Source organism: Acanthopagrus latus, chromosome 17 (assembly GCF_904848185.1).
Source record: "Acanthopagrus latus isolate v.2019 chromosome 17, fAcaLat1.1, whole genome shotgun sequence".
NCBI lineage: Eukaryota > Metazoa > Chordata > Actinopteri > Spariformes > Sparidae > Acanthopagrus > Acanthopagrus latus.
Genome location: NC_051055.1, coordinates 15,589,260 through 15,606,731, shown reverse-complemented (window position 1 = coordinate 15,606,731; position 17,472 = coordinate 15,589,260). Strand labels below are relative to the sequence as shown.

The following is a 17,472-nucleotide window of genomic DNA, read 5'->3' as shown; positions in this document are numbered from 1 at the left end:
CGTATGCCTCACACAAACAACCCGACAAAATGCGAAATAATGCATGTTTTTATTTTTTCATAAAAAGACAGGGATCATACACAAAGCAACAATATTTTCCATTGTCTAAAAACTATTTTCTTCATGTGAAATTCTACATTTTTCTTCCAGGAGAGGTTTCTGTTGTTTTCCCATGTAGCTACAATACGAATGGCTTCTTTTCTGGGTTAAAAAACTTTGCTAACAAACATGCTATCTAAAAAGGGATTTTGTATATTTTAAGCATTTTTCTCTTCTATGGAAAAGTACAGAGAGCAATCTACGTAGACTATGTGGTAAAAAGGCTTTACAAACTTGGTTGATAACGAATGCAATATTTCACATTGTGACATCTCTAGTGGAAGCCTGGAAACCAGCTTGTGTTGAAACATCACAGTACATCAACTCACACAAGACGGTTCTACTTTACAAATAAATTACTGTATAGTAGTAGAACATGTATAAAAAGACAACTTGTGCTCCTATGAGAGAAAAGCCACATATACTGGGACAGCTGCCTTCACACATGTGGTTACTGTGACAGACAAACTTTGTATTTATTGACCTCACTTGGCTGAACATAAATGTACATTTAAAGTAGGGATGGATATACATATATGGACATTCCTCATACAATCATGTGGAGGTCTGTGGTCTTAAAGAATATCAAAACCTGAGATAAACAGACCAAAGCTTGTAAAACTTTTCTTATCAACCAAATATATTCAAAGCAATTATGACTACTATGCTACTGAACAAAAACCAAGGGAAGCACTCTATTGTCATGTGGAAATGTGAAAAGGTCTGATAAACTTGGTGGCCTACAAGAGGAAACGAATAAGAATGATTCAGGGTGTCAGGCAAGATGGGTAAGCAGGTCTTAAATAGAGACCTACAATTTCAGTAAACAGCACAACGGCAACCTTCAATTTGATGAGCAGATGGATGTGAATAACTTAAAAACCTCAAATTTGTACAAATACTATAAAAGCATTAATCCTATAAAATAGCGAAATATTTCAAAATAGATCAATTTTTCAATTCAAACTTTACAATAATGTGTAGGCTACTGGTTCTTGGCTGGTTAGGGAAGAAAAGATTTGATGCGTTTTTTGTTTGTTTTTGTTTTTTTGTACCTGAGCAGTGAACAAAACCAAACAACTGTCCGAATTTGAGCACAGAATATCTTTGTTCACATATCAATGCGAGGTATGTCATTTCATTAAAAAAAAACATGTAGCTCCTGAATTAAATAGACAAGTAAACAACAACAACAACAACAAAAAAGTTCCCTTGAATGTAGTCTTAACGTTCCCCTAGCAGCACCAAAGGAATAAATGCTGATCATGGTGTCTAAACTAGGATGGAAACAGTGCATTTGTATAAAATCAACGATGTAAAAACCACTAGGAAAATAAAAGCATTTCAAAGCAAACATAACTGAGACCACTCAACTGAAACTGCTGTTTTTAAAACCAACAAAATTGTATTACTAAGCTTTTTTAACACCTGGATGAGAAAGCAATGAACAGCTCAACTGAAAAAAGAAAGAAAAACAAAGAGGATCTACTAAAATTCATCTACATGGTAATGCTTCATTTATGGGATATTTCTTTTCGGATGTGTGTGTGCGCATATAGAGCTGGTCACTGCGTGCTGAGTGCTGCACTCGGACAACAGGGATGAAAGGTGGAGAGTCAATTAAAAGCAGGTGGTGATTCAGTTACAATGCTGATGCTCCGCCATCTTTCCCCTGAAACACAGACAATAGGTGCACTTGTGTTAGTTTTAATTGACCCGACCAAACCCTTCACTAGATAGATGGTATTTAAATGGAATAGTTAGACATTTTGGGAAACACCACATTTGAGATCAATACCACTCTCACGTCTGTCCTTTAACTATGAAACCTTCAAATGCCCAATATGGAATTTCTGCCACAAGTTTGATGTCGTGGTGAAATAGCATGGGATTGTTGGAGTTGTTGCCTTCATTGTCCATCTACCTCTGCCAATTGAAAATGTATGTGATTTAACTCTGGCATACAGTAAATTTTCATGGACGTCCTAATGGTTTAAATTTTATTTCTCCCTGAAAGTCCCTGCAAGTGCAGACAATTACAGATTTCTCCGGGTTGGAACATTGCTAGAAACATTTGGGATAATGTACAATTCAATAAACTATATTCCAAACATCTAGTGTGTGTTCCATATTATATCTTTATCTTTATGTTAAAGTTATTGTGGCTACAGGAAGTCACTGGTCCCGGCCAAGAAACGGTATGGCATACAACCTCCCATAAAACCACAGCATGTCATTGTTTTTTGATAAAACACAAAAGACACAGCAACGTAACAATTAAAAGTTAATGACTTGCTGGTGGGTAAATGTCTTTTCAAAGTGTGGATACAACCAGGCAGCTGTTCCTCCCTGTTTCCACTCTTTATACTGAGCTACGCCAAGCTAACCTGCCCTAACTGTAGCATTATATCTACAGGACATGTATGAGAGTGTTATCAATCTTCTCATCTTACTCTACTCCATAACCGTTTTGTGTCATGGGGCAGAGGATTTGTACCTTATCTTGGTCAACATCAGAGTCTGCAGTTATGACGATTCTCTTCTCTACACGAGTCTCCGAAGATCCGCTTTTCACTACCTGGTAGAGGGCAGAAAAATAAAAACTGTGAAGCAGATTAAATGAAACTAAGTGTTTAATACAGAGAGCAGGATAGTACTGCTGACCTTTGAGATGTGAGTAGTGGTGGTGGTGACTGTGGTGCCACTGCTCGTCTCCGAGCTAATAGTCTGGGACACAGATGTGCTATCTTTGTCATCTGTCCCATCGTCTGTCACCTGAGAAAAAGACCAAAAAAAAAAAAAGGGTAGAGTGAATAATTATTCTTTTTTATATCGGGATTCTGAGCTCAGTGATGCCTCATGCTGACTGTGGAGCCCCTGGCCTGGTCACCCCCGACCTGCTTCTTCTACAGAGCTGATATCTCCCCTGCATGCAAACTGACTGCCTATAGCTGACACAGGTCTGGACTGAGCAGGTCCTGGAGCTCCATACCTTTGAAGACTCATAGATGAAGGTCTTGGTTGGGACGACAGGGACCTCTGTGGTGGAGATGCCACTGGATAAGGAGTTGGAGACAGCTGTGATGGTGACTGTCTGGGTCTGCACCAGAGGGGGCTGTGGACGGGAGTATAGCCCCATGAGTGGCTGTTTAACCAGACACTTTGCGCCCCACAGCAACCAGTTTGCTTCACACCATGCATTTCCCCTTTAAGCCGCAGCCTGCGTGGTCTGATTTTTACTGCAACAGCCCTTTCTTCTCACCAAATTTGCTTCAATTAGGATTTTTGCAAAGAACACAATCACCTTGTTACTTCCATTCCCACCACCAGCTGCTACAAAATAAATGAGGAAACTGAAAATATCAATCCGCAAGTGGGTTTGAAAGAAGGAATCAATGTGTTAAACACAACAGTTTGTGGCAGAGAAGAACGTGCTAGTGTCAACTACCCATCACCATAGTTGAGAACTTAGCACACCAATCTGAAACACCTCTGCAGCAACTGTAGTTACAATTAAATATGTGCAAAAATTACACCCGCTTGAGAGGCTATCGCTGCAGATTCACACGTTTTGATTTGCAATTGTGCTGCAAAGGAGTGAGCAAGTGCAGCAGCTTCGAAATCACACAGAGGCCAAGCAGAGACAGAATGTGCGTCACCCTGAGGGGGTGAGGAGGCTACCTGGAAGCAGCGTATGACCTGTGGACCATCGCTCCTGAAATAGGAAGCTGAAGAAGATCCAACGATCATCCCCGAGCGATCGGACACTTCGGGATACGATCCTTCTTCCTCCAGGGTCTCATCTAAAGCTCGACAGCAGGGGTCCGGGGAGGGAGGCAGCTGTGCCATCTCCACCTCAACGATGGGCACCAGGGAGGTCTCAAAAACTACAACCTCTTCCTGATCAAATGACTCTTCCTCAACTGGACCACCACAGGCTTCGATGCTATCAGGCTCACACTTGTGGCTCACAGTGGGCCTCGGTTTGCCTGAAAAGCCCAAACTGCTGCTGGTTTCCCGATGTGCAGTCTTTGTCTCTGAACCATTGCAAAGGGGACTAATGCACACAGTCTAAAAAAGACACAACATATACACTAAGTGATCGTGGGCAGATTAAGTATTTCCTAAGATTATAATGCATGCATGTTAAAACATTGAGTACAGTATCCATTTTATGAGGTACTGCAGCTCTGCAGGAAGATGATGACAAACCTTTGGTTTATCTGAGGCTTCATGCAACACCACAGATTAACAAAACTTTATTGGAGACCAAGTATTTCACGTCCACAATTTACCCTCCTAACACATGCTATGGCAGGTTACCAAATAAGATGGATACTCAATACATGTGTTGCTCCATATTGTTTATTTCATCCAAAAGTGAAATATTTAAATCAAAATTAAGTGCCACTCACACTACTTTTGATAGTCATCAACTCAAAAAATGAAATGGAAACTTAAATGATAAAACCCAGGGTCCTTGAAAGGAACAAACGTTCATATGAACTGTGTATGGAATGTCTTTTATTCTTTGGTTAAAACTGATTGTCAAAAAGTCATGCAACAAGGAATCTATTGCAGTTGCTACATACTGCCTTGCAAAATACTGGTGAGGGACAAAGAGTTTAACAAGAATTACATTTAAGCTGCCTCGAGGTCTCTCATCACAGGAAATACTATTGTGGCAAAGTTTATTAATGTTTCCTGGTAACAAGACTGTCATTTTCTAGTGCTTAGTCAAGTGGCTTCAGGAAAAAGGTTTCTATTTTTGAAAATCGCATCACAGTGATCAGCTTATCCGAAGACAATATCCTTAGACAACCGACGATATAAATGTACCTCAAATTGTGTATAAAATCAGGCTCAAAGTGACAAGGTCAGACATGAAAAACCTCCAGACAAAAAGTCAGTTGCTTGTTAATGATGGTTGATTGCGTGATTTAAAAGTCCAAAAGACATCAGATAAAATGCAAAAGAGCAGCGGGTTGATTGTCATTTCCAGTCTTAATCAGTCTTTGGAGAACAGGTCTGTTTCTGGCTTGAGAAACCAGGTCAAATGTGCTGCAGTGGAAAGTGGAAGGAACGGAAGTCTTGTTTCCACAGAGGCCAGAAAAAAAAGGGCAGCTTCTCAAGTGGAGCAGAGGATGATGAGAGATGAAGAATGCTACAGTGATGTTGAAGAGGAGGCGAAGGAAGGAGAGGAGGAGAAGAGAAAAAGCTAGAGGCTGATGGCTACAGTAGATGGACTAGGTGCGGTCTCCACGGGGTCACACTCACACCTGTGTGGGGTTTCCGCAGGGTCGAGACGGCCCCTCAGCTGCGTTTGGAGTAGAAGTTCAGCAGGGGGCCGCGTGGGAGGCGGATGACAAACTGAGGGTGGGGGAAGGAGGAGGGGAAGAGACATGAGAGGGAGGAATCTTGAAATGTTTGCAATGGCCGAAAAGGGAAACTGAACTTGTAATAAATTACTGAAAATACACACCAATCCGCCATAACACTGAAACAATGACCACTGACAGGAGAAGTAAATACCATTATTCATCTCATTAGAATGCAATGCACTGCTGCCAATCCTTAAGTCCAGCCTTTCATGTGGATGCCACTTGACAGGCACCACCCTCCCAAACCCCATTGGAGACCAAGAAGTACACCCCCCCATTCAATGGCACCGTCTGCACCATGAAAACTGCTCAGAAATGGTCAGAGGATCATGACAGAGCCAAAGTTTCGACCTGCCATCCAAATTCCCAAGATCCCAATCCAATCAAGCATCCATGAGACATGCCAGAACAAGTCTGCTCCACACATTCCCACAGGATTTAAAGTATACACCAGCATTACCGTAGTGCGAGACATAACAAGACACCCCTATCCATTAGTTTCCCAGAGAAGTTACTAGGGAAACAATTATGGATGATTATGATTATGATTCAGGTATTCTGCAGAACTAGTCCCAGTGTCTACAGTGGGTCTTCTAAGGATTGGACTTCTTCAGATTGGGTTTGGGGGCTTTAGAGGCCAGGTTGATGCTGTGAGCTCATAATCTCCAGGCCATTCCTAAACAGTTAGGATGCGGAAGGGTGCATTGTCTAGCTGGGGGGTGTGCTGCCATTGGGGAGTGCCATGAGGGCATGTACTTGGTCTGCAATGGTTTTTGGGCTGGTGGTGCCGGTCAAATGGCATTCACATGAATGTCAGGACAAAAGCTTCCTCAGCAAAACAGTGCATTTTAACAAGATGATCAATGCTCTTCGCTTCACTGTTCATTCACCTATTAATGTTGTGGCTGATCGGTGTAAAGAAATGTGATTCTGGTAGCATTTCCTGTTGTCCAGAGCATGGAAATGTTACTTGCGCATGCATTTTAACATGCATTGTTAAATGTTTCCATGTACAACAATCCATTTTGTTTTTAAAAGACACGAAAGTCACCCACACTTGTAACATCTTCTTTAAAAAAAGAGATGAATTCTCTGAATCTTTGAGGCAGAACTATCTTAGTAAGCTAAGACTGATCTTAGCCCTTTAGCTTGATGCTCTGTTTACTACCCACTACAGTGATGTGTTTGAGTGGTAAATGGAATTTGATATAGCTAGTTAGATGTGATAGCAGGACAATATCAGCAGATTATAGGCCATACCTGGTATTCCGACAACTAACTGCTGCTCATTTTAAATTAGTTGTGCCATTTTAGTCCATTGGCCCTAGCAGGAACATTTTCTATTTTTGCAGTTAACACTGATCTCAACTTTTTTCAAGGGAGAGGCTGTAATTCTTTGTCACTACACAACTGAAGGTTAAAGGTCCAGTGTGTAGGATTTAGTGGCATCTAAATCTAATTCACACTAATGTAAATATATCTATAAATATTATATTCCATTTCTGACAACAGACTCACCTAAGTCCCCCTTAAATCCTACGCACTGGACCTTTAGGCTGAATGACAAGCTGGCGCACAAAACTTGGCCTAAACAGTATCTTTTCACAGCTAGACAGACAACATTTGACCAGTGTCGTATTGTTGACATACGGCTTTTTAAAATTGTATGTGTGCGATCTGATTCATCTTCCCACTACAGACTTGAAGCTGTCACTTTTGCTTCACTTTGATTTCAGAGCAACTCTAATGCATACTGACAACATGATGCACTGGCGGCATTCATCTCTCTTAGGCTGCACTTGAGTTAATAACTCATCAAAAGGCATCAGAATGAGCCTCTATTGTTTACACTATGTGACAGCAGCTCAGACAGAGTGGGGGCATGTTTCTATGGCTATGAATAGCTTTCAAGTAATGTTTTCATATCAATACCAATGAGATATGCATTTTAGTTTTATGTGACCCAGTGACAACTGGTACATTATTATCTACTACAGTGATAAATCGGTTGCTCATACAACTGTGAATGAGGTGTCTTCATGAAAACAAGCAACCGAAAAGGATAAAAGCAAAGTGTATTAAAAGAAGAAAGAAAGCTAATCAATGAAAGGAGGGGAAGAGGAGAGGGCAAAAAGGTGAATTTAGCGCAGTGTCATGACGTGCAGAAATTCATAAAAGGGCCATCTCTCAGTCATGCAGGAAGCTTTCAACGTCCGGTCAGTCAGTCATGCAACACGAACATGTAAGCGTTCAGAGGCATCCAACGCAGATCAGATAAACCAAAGTGAGTTCTCAGGGAGTGGACGACCTGTCTCAAAGATGCCTCGCTTCACATCAGAGACCAAACGTACAGACCTTATTCAACAAGTCCAGCTGCAATCTTCATACGCATGCATGAGTTGCACAGCACATGCCATTGCCTTGAATAAGTCTGTACATGCATACACAATCCATTAAACTGTAAGAGAACCAGGGAAGAGCCTGATCCCCGCTTCTGTCAGTTTCTTTCATTTTATGAATATTCAAAGTTACACAAGATGTTTGCAAGAATTTCAGGTTCTTCAGTTCCATTACAAATCCATGCACACTGCCCACACGAGTGCAGTCATTTTTTTTCAATCAAGTACAATAATATCAGAGCAGAGCCACGGAAAACAATTGCGATGACATAATTTACCTATGCATAAATACAATTTTAACAAAGTTAATTCAGGAATTAAGTCTTCATGACAGATTTTTCTAATTCAGTTTTAATGAGAAACACAGATTATGTTTTGCTCCAATTCCTGAACTGACAGACTTAAATCAACTAAAAAAGGATTTGGATGAAGGGTACGTTCTGTGGGAGACTTACCCCATCTGCACTGGGAAGAGGCTGACCATTGATCCCCAGGGTGCGGAATGGAGAGTGCGTGGACAGGCGCTTGTCCCACTCACTGGGCCTCTGCTCCGGGACGGCACTCATGAAGTTCCTCTTAAGCTCACTGATGCTGGCGTGATGCTTGAGCACATCCTCGTTAGGCTTGTCGAAATCCTAAGAGGAGGCAAGTCAAGAGGGGAAAAACGGAGCGGCGAGGAGGGAGGATGCAGTAAAGGGGGTGGCAGGAATTTTCACAGGACCATGTGGATCAAAAAAATAATAAGGGGAGGAAAAGTAAGAAGTGGCGATGGTGAAAGTTTGATGGGGAGGGAAAGGAAAGGAGAAGGATATGTTCATAGTTGGGAGAGATTAACAAATGGGAGAGAATAAAGAAAACAATGTCAGATTTTGTATCTTTTGTGCAATTTTTTGATTAATTGCAGATTATATGAACAAGCAGAAGCATGGTTAATTTTGTTGATTCTACAGGAACATAAATTAGAGAGGACATTGATCTAGACGATCATAATATGTGGATTTTGATAGATTATCAGCGACTCCTTTTCAGAATCAAAAGCTGGTTCGTGAGCCCAGATTTTGGTTCAATAGGGAAAAGATTCAAGAGATTCACAGGAGTCGGTGCTGTGATTTATCAAAGTTGATTATCATTTGAACAGGTGAACAGGTAGGAGCTATAAGCTAAACAGCACAGCATTAAGGGTTCATTTCATAGCTTTAGGCTGGCAGTGACACACGTCGTGAACACAGGCTGCAAATCAAAGAGCAGGAGAGGTGATGACAGCAGACATGACATCAAGTTGTCAAATAAAGCCAGCAGAAATTTGACAACATTTAGCACCAAGTTGATCTTTATTGGGAACTAATGACACCAAACATACAGAAGATGATGATCTAGTCAAAGTGTTGTGGTGCTAAAGAGCAACTTAATGGTAAGTGTTTCTCCAAACGCCATTCCTTTCACAAACACAAATTATTTAGATTTTCATTTAGATGGTCAAAAACTTTAATTCACATAATTTCTGAGGGAGTGCAATGCATTACTGGCATGTTAGAAAATGAGATGGCAGTAGAATGAGCAGAAGCAGGAACAGGAGAATACTGATGATCTGGAAAAAATATGTATTTCTAACAAAAATGGAGCTGCTTGTGAATCCTGGCTTGAAGAAAATCTCTTTCTGTCCCTGCTTAAACGCTAGGTCATCAGCCACAGGGGTGATTGTTAGAGACAGCTTAATGATGCTATGGAGTGTAGCATCCTGAACAAAGGTTGTAAGGTTGCAAGTGTGAATATTCTGACCATAACCCAATACCTATTTGTTGTAAGCTCAACAGCACTCTCCTGAAACAACTGCATTAGAGTTACATTGCCACACAAACACATAACCATCATGTAATCTAAAGCCAATCATTGGTGCTGATTAAAAATAGAAGTGTGAATCATGGCACATGCAAGCGTGATATTAAACAGCAGCCTCTTTGTGCGAAAGAGCAAGAAAATACACACAGAGACTGACATCTCCGGAAGGGATACAAACCTCCAACATTAAAAGGCTATGTCTGATATAAATTGAGTCACCCTCAATTTTCTTAGCTCTTTTCTGTGAAAAATGAAAAGAACAAAAAAAGAGCGTGGGTTTGTTTCAGTTTCTCTGTGAGTTGGCTATTAAACTGCCACACTTTGGACATGCATACTACAAAATTCACTACCATGTTAATACAACAGACGAAGAAAACTGTGAGGAGTCGGCATGCAATATATAACTGATACAAAACTGTGTGTACTAAAAAAGCAAAGAACGTAAGGCTTGAGAGAACTGACTTAATTTTTCTATGTTTATTATGAGAAAATAAAGAATGCTAGAGTGACAGAGATGTGATAAACAGCAGTTATCATGCCGCTTTTTAGTAAACTTTAATCTATACATCTATATCATGCATGTGTGCATTCCGGTTTACAACAACAGCAAGCAATGAGAAGAAAAGAATGTCTTGTTAACTTTTATGTACTCTGAGGCAAGCACGGTCTCTTCTGTATGTTCTTCTATAATCTGTTCACATATTCCATCTATTCTTGCATTTCTCTACCTCTTACAATACACTGTATGTGCATCGAACCTGATGTGGATTTCATCTAAGACCTAGCCGTATGGAAGCACAACATGAGAAGAGGGTGAAATTAGTCTTTTGGATGAGAGAGAGCTCGATATCAGCAGAATGGAGGTGGAAAATGGCTACGGAGACGTGGCTAAGAATCTGACCTTTCGCATTCGCACCACCTCCACGCTCATCGCCTCAGACACGTGCTACCCCGGGGAGGAGAGAGGAACACATGTTAGCATCCCCTGCCTGATGGCTTTAACACTCACATCTCAGCCATAAAGTCTTCTGAGGGGCTGACATGCAAGAGCGCCTGACACTCTGACACTAACCTGAATGTCCCCATTGATGGTGGTTATCAGTGAAGAGTGTACTTCTCTCTGGTCCCTCCACACTGCTGGCTACAGCAGCAAGAGAGACACAGTTCACACTCAGACACAGAGAACAATCTCTGCTTGTTACTTTAGCATCTCTTATTATTAAAGACTATGAAGCAATTATATATTTTTTTAAAAAAAGAGTTCTTCATATATTCTATTTAACATTATCTACAATCAAAACACCCAGGCAATCACTATGAGGACACATTACAAATATGGTGTTGATATCTAACTGGCACCAGCTAGCCTGTAAGGCACAAGCATGTATGTAAAACAGAGAATAGAGAAATGTGATACCTTGCTCTCAGTCACAGCCTCGATTTTTGAGGGCTCCACAGCTTCAACAGTCACCTCCAGCCTTCTTTCCTCCTTGCGGCTGGTCTTGATTGGAGTAGAGGTCTGGGGCTGATCCAGAGGAGCCATGGGGATCCCTGCCTCTGCTAGAGCAGCCTGTGAGAAGACTGGAGCACTGACGGGACGGGTGCCTCTCCCACTCTCTGTGATTACCACTAGACAAAATAGAGACAAAACTGATGTTAAAAAAAAGAACTATATTTTATACAAGGATAGGATCGTATATGGATATGCTAAAACAGATACAAACAAGAATACAGTAATACGATGAAGTGGTTCTATGCGAGCTTTAACATCATACTTACGTTCTCCAGCCTTGTTGTGACCAAATAAGCACACACTCTGCAGGAGTATACTGTACCTGATCCGCACAGTCTCCTTTAAAAATGGACATGAATCTGAGGCGGGCAAGAAGCGAATATCCACAAAGTGAAATGAGAGCAAAAGCGTGGATTAGTTGTCGTTTAAATCCAATGTTAGATGCAAAGGAAGATGATGTTAGGCTGCAAGGAGATGGTTGAACTGGTGAGAAGCTGACATGAAGAAAGCGTTACATCTTCGATCGGTCAAAGCTCGTTGAATGATGGTGAATGTGCATTGGCATCTGTCGACACTTTCCCTTGTGAAGAGAAGTCGCTGTATCCTGTATATGTTAATAAGCATTTCATGGAGCGAAGGAAGCTTGACTAGGTATGAGCCGTTTGAGGCATCTGCAAAGAAATAAAACCAAATGGGCAAAAAAAAATACCTGACTCTTTTGCGCCAACATCTAGTAGAACAAACCAATCATCATTGACATGTGTGAGCGGACGTCTTTCCTCCAGGATCCGTTTCTCAAACTGTGGTCTCGTCTCAGAAATTGTGATCCTTGTTTTGGCCACAGCAGTTGGAGCTCTCCTCTCTGCTGGGAACTGGATACGCTCAGGTGCGGCGACTAATACAAATGAACAACCAGGTGTTATTGCGGAAATTAAGTACAAAATATTATGACACTTGTGAAACAGTGGATCAAATGTCAAAGAGTAACTGTGCTCTATAATCAAATAGAAATGGTCATATGTATGGGATGGCTGGACTAAATCATTTCAGTTATACCTGATTTTTTAGTGGCCAAATCCAGAAGAATAAACCAATCATCCTCCACCTCTCTCACTGCTGGACGTGGTTTCTGCTGTACCACCTTCTCCTGACGCTGCCTCTCTTCCACTATGGTAATGCTCTGCAGTGCCCTCTGCTCTATGGTTGCAATCTCTTTAGCTGGTCTTACTTCAGGGCGCATGCGGACAAGTTCGTCCACAGCAACTAATGCAAGAAATACACAAAACCCGCTCAATTCAGAATTCCACCTATGCATACACTGAAAAAAGCTAATTATGTAACCAACACCGTGTTATTAATACAGCTGAATACCTGGTGCTTTTGTTGCAACATCTAGCAGCACAAACCAGTCATCATCCACCTGTCTCGGTTGTGGGGGTTTAGTCTCCACCAACTTCACAGTTGGCCTCAGGTCTTCCATGATGAATGCTGGTTTTGGTACAGGTACGGTTTTGGCTGCCACCACATCCACAACACGCTCAACCACAGCAACTAATATACAAAGTAAATGTAAATAAATATGATACAAACTCATTTAATATTTTATATTTGCTAGAGCTCTTTGAGGTTTGATGCAAATGAAAACACATCAGATGCAGCTCAGTTAATTGCCTGATTTTTATAGCAATGCATATGCAGATCCTTTGGCAATGAAAGGTACCTGGTGGTACGACAAGGGGCTTTTCACGGATGATGTCAAACAGGAGGAACCAATCATCTCCTCCTTCCCTCTCTGACGGAGGTGCAATTTGGCTTGGTCTAATTTCAGATGGACGTGTCTCATCTTGCCTGCTGTCCACAATAATCATGGTCTTCTTCAATGTTGTCGTCTCTGTGGTTTTCACCTCAATCTCAAATGACTTCCTCATATCAGGAATAATCTTAACAGGAGTAACTGGCACAAACAGACAACGGAGTCAAAGAAGCTGAGTGACACAAACATATTCGAACAAATGTTTAGAATCTGCAGGCAAATAAAGTACATGTTTCAGAGTGAATTCTGACAGGGTGTAATCATTTATCAGGCAGTGGCTGGGTAGGCTGCAGTCTAAGCTGGTCAAGATCAACCTGCTGCAGCCTCTGCTCTATGGTATCTCTTCAATTTTAGGTTGAACACTCAGATAAATGTGTCTTGGCACTGCTGGAGAAACTGAAAACCATAAGAACTTGTACTCAAGCTTCAGCCAGAAGAGAGGAATCTGGCTTTAATAACGTAAATAATCGTTGTATGGTTTCTGTGACACCCAGACTTTTTTTTGATGGATAAAACGCTTAAAAATAAAGACAATTGAAGGCTGTGGTTACCTGGAGGGACGTAGGCAGCTTCTCTGGAAACAACATCCAACAGGATAAACCAGTCATCATCTATTTGTCTAATTGGCTGGGATATTGCTTGTTGAATAATTTGCTTGGGAAGATTTGTGTCCTCCATCTGCACCACAATCTTTTCAACTACAACCTCCTTCCTGGGCTCTACTGTTTTTGTTTCCACCACAGTAGAAATTCTTTCTTCTCGATAGACCTGTGCAAGCATGGTTGCTAACGACAAACAAAATGAACAAGTAAGAAAGCCATTTCAGCCCACAGAAATTACAAAATAGGCTTATAAGACTGGAAGAAATGTCGACAATACCTGGTGGCACAAATGATGTCTCTCTAGCGGCAACATCCAGCAGCACAAACCAGTCATCTTCTCTTTCACTGACTGGCTGGGATATTTTTTGCTCTGGAATAATTTGCTTGGGAAACTTCGGCACCACAGTCTCTTCAACTACAAACTCCTTCCTGGACTCAACAGTTATAGTTTCCATGACAGTAGAAATTCTTTCCTCAGGATAAACCTGAGAGTACTTGGCCACGGTAACTAATAACAGACAGAGTGAATAAATATTGTATGAAAGACATTTCAACCAAAAAGTACAAAATGAGCTTGTAACCACAATTGGCAGTTGTCAATACCTGGTGGCACAAATGATGGTTCTCTACGGACAACATCCAGCAGCACAAACCAGTCATCATCTCTTTCTCTTAGGGATACTTTTTGCTCTGAAATAATAAGTGTGGGGAACTTCTTGTCCACCTTCCGCACCACAATCTCTTCAACTACAACCTCCTTCCTGGACTCTACTGTTATTGCTTCCGTTGCAGTAGTAGTAGGAGTCGTTTCCACGACAGTAGCAATTCGTTCTTCACGATAGACCTGAGCATAATCACCCGTGGTAACTATGACAAACAGAATAAAGTATTGTGAGACATCAAAAATTGCAAAATAAGCTTGTAAAGACTGTAGGGAAACCTGACAATACCTGGTGGTACAAATGATGATTCTCTAGCGGCAACGTCCAGCAGCACAAACCAGTCATCTTCTATCTCTCTCACAGCCTGTGGCAGAACAACTTCTTGCTTTTCACTCAAATCTTTTTCTTTTTCAGTTGTTGCTACCACAACTTCCACTCTTTTTTCTATCCTCTCAATAGTTGTCGTTTCAACCAAGGAGACGCGTTCTTCTGGAGACACTTCAACACGCTGTGCAACAGCAACTAAGACAAAAGGGATAAAAATAATCCTCAGACACTATGGACAGAACAGAGGATTTTAGGATAAGAGCATCTGCAAAGCTCAGGATAATTGCTTGCTTTGATGAAGCTGTGAAGCAGTGGAGGGATTTTAGCAATACCTGGTGGTACATATGATGTTTCTCTGGGAACAACGTCCAGCAACACAAACCAGTCATCATCCCTGTCTGTCACTGGCTGCTGTGGGATTTCTTGTAGAAGTCTTGGTGCCTCCTGTATAATCTTCCTTTCTTCAGCTACTACTTCTCTAATCTCCTCATCAGGTGCAGTTTGAACCACAGAGACAAAACTTTTTGTATCCAGTGCGTCTCTTTCCTTCAGTGTAACTGATGTGAGCAAAGTCAGAAGAAAGTCTTTTAGAACAAGCAGTACACTTACTACATATAGTGAGAAAGCACAGAGTAAAGCACGAGAGCTGAAAAGTAGTACAGGAGGTTTGAAGAGTACCTGGTGGTACATAAGGTGTTTCTCTGGAAACAACATCCAGCAGCACAAACCAGTCATCATCTCTTTCTGTTGCAGCCTCTGGTGGTGGGATCTCTGGTATACGCCATACCTCCTCCTCTGTTATTTTTCTCTCTTCCACTATCACCTCTGTTTCCTCATCAGCTGTTGTGATCTCAGTTGTTGAGGTGAAATACTCGCCTTCTATCACCTGAGCAGTTTCCACAGTGGTAACTAATGATGACAGTAAAGGGGTTACTCTCACTTGCAATAGACAAATTCCAAGACTGCAAAGCCACAATCAAGCATTCCACACATCTCATTGTAGCTGCTGACAAGTGCAATTTCAGCAAAAGCACGAAAAATTGGTTAATATGTCAATATTAGTATATTAGGACCATAAGCACAGTATTTGGAGAGGAATGTACTGTGTAGGTCAGTGTGTTTTAAGCTGATTCAGCTCTGTATACATGCACACTGTACATACTGATCATTCTGTCTACAATATGGGATCTGAAATACCATCCTTTAAATGTACTAACTTCTCCTGGATTCACCAGAAAATGAAGGCTAAGGTTGTTCCCATCTTGTAATATCCAATTTCTTACCCCTTTTGCACCATTAGGACATCTACATCGAATGCATTCTTTATATAAGCCATATGGTCCTTACTTTCACTACACTGAGTCCACCTGAATAAAACCCAAACTATACCCAGCACAGACAGCCATTTCAAAAAGGTTAATTTATGTTCATAAGATAATGGAAAAAGCCATAAAAACGAGTTAGAAGCCAGCCTGTTAAAGTTTCAAAGCAGAACCCTCTTTACATTCAATAGAAAGGTAATGGAGACGTTAAGTGTAACTGTTAATTTTTTTATGTAAACTGTGCATAAAAAATATTAGTGTAGGCAATTGTAGTGATAATAGTATCAGTGATATTAGAGGCTTTAGTAGAAACTGAAATACTGTACCTGGTGGTATGAAAACAGCTTTGTATGGAAGGCGGTCAAGAAGTATGAACCAGACATCATTATCTGCCACCTTAGTTTTAACCTCAGGCTGAAGCCTCTCTGAGACTTCTGTCTCAGTTATCTCCTCTAGTATTTCTGTCTTACGCCATTTGTCTTCTTTTTCTAAGCTTTCCTCTGACATGACACCAGTCTGTACCCGCACTTCTTCAGTTTCCTCCCGCCTTGGCCCTCTCTCATCTACAATAGTCACCCTCTTCTTAGTCCTATGTTCCACCTTATGGTATGCCACTACAGAAGTGGTAGTAGTGACGATATCTGAAGAGCCAGACTTCTCTTCCACCTCGTTCTGCCATTCTTTTTCAATCTGTCGTAGTCTCTCTGTCAAACTATCATCTAACAGGCTCTCATCTTTTACCTCTTCTAGACTCTCCTGCTTCACCTCAGCCTCTTCCTCTTCAGGTATCAAGCCTTTTAAAAACACTCGCTTTATCTCCTCTTCAAGTTCATCCACTTCATCCTCCTGTATTCTTTTCACTGACTTCTTCACCACTGCTTTAGCTATTCCTCTAGCTTGTATTTGTTCTTCCAGCTCCAAATCTCTCTCTTCGTCTCTCAACTTATCTACCTCCTTCTTACCCAATTCCTCCTCTATTACTTCCTCAATTATCTCTGCCATCTCATCCATTTCTTGGAGCCTTTCCTCTAAAAACCTCACTTCCTTCAACCTCCTTTCCAAAATATGCATCTCTGTCAGCTGATCTATCAAGGTCACATTTTCCTTCAGCCTCTCAATGACCTGCTCATCGGTCAGTTCCTGCTCTGCCACATACATGCCCTGCTTATCCTCCTGCTGGAGCTGGAACTGAGCTACAGAAGAGACTGGGAGGAGTAAAGGGGAGCGTTAAACAATAAACCATGAAATTTTCTTGTACAACAGCATTCAAAATGCAGGTCATATTTTCAACACAGGGAAACTCACAAGGTTTGTCAGTACGCTCAAATGAGGATTGGCTGAAGATTCGGTCAAAGTAAAGGTACCAATCATCTTGCTGTTTCAATGGTGGTTGCAATAGTCTGTCCATAGAGCTCGTTTCTGCCAACCTGAGCTTAGCTGGCAACATCAGAGAATCTAAAATGAACAATTTCATACCAGATGAGCAATCACACAAGAGCCTCAATCTGCACATGC

General features: G+C 41.3%; 1 protein-coding gene across 12 annotated transcripts in view; it reads right to left on the bottom strand.

The window, feature by feature from the left end:
- Nucleotides 1-32: 32 nt before the first annotated feature.
- The window catches only part of LOC119006009 (titin-like), a 23,119-nt gene continuing 5,679 nt past the window's right edge, over nt 33-17,472 (bottom strand). Inside the window, exons 12-33 of one of the 12 annotated variants that reach the window (XM_037074284.1) lie at nt 17,263-17,412; nt 16,284-17,162; nt 15,314-15,544; nt 14,968-15,192; nt 14,597-14,830; nt 14,250-14,513; nt 13,924-14,154; nt 13,596-13,829; nt 12,952-13,185; nt 12,603-12,782; nt 12,288-12,494; nt 11,941-12,126; nt 11,136-11,347; nt 10,791-10,859; nt 10,620-10,664; nt 9,897-9,959; nt 8,335-8,514; nt 3,781-4,170; nt 3,092-3,214; nt 2,764-2,874; nt 2,597-2,677; nt 33-1,771 (exon numbers count right to left, since the gene is read on the bottom strand). In XM_037074284.1, coding sequence (XP_036930179.1) covers nt 1,742-1,771; nt 2,597-2,677; nt 2,764-2,874; nt 3,092-3,214; nt 3,781-4,170; nt 8,335-8,514; nt 9,897-9,959; nt 10,620-10,664; nt 10,791-10,859; nt 11,136-11,347; nt 11,941-12,126; nt 12,288-12,494; nt 12,603-12,782; nt 12,952-13,185; nt 13,596-13,829; nt 13,924-14,154; nt 14,250-14,513; nt 14,597-14,830; nt 14,968-15,192; nt 15,314-15,544; nt 16,284-17,162; nt 17,263-17,412 — 4,559 coding nt within the window. In that variant the 3' untranslated portion in view covers nt 33-1,741. The other 11 variants (XM_037074291.1, XM_037074282.1, XM_037074283.1 and 8 more) reach the window with 11 other exon arrangements.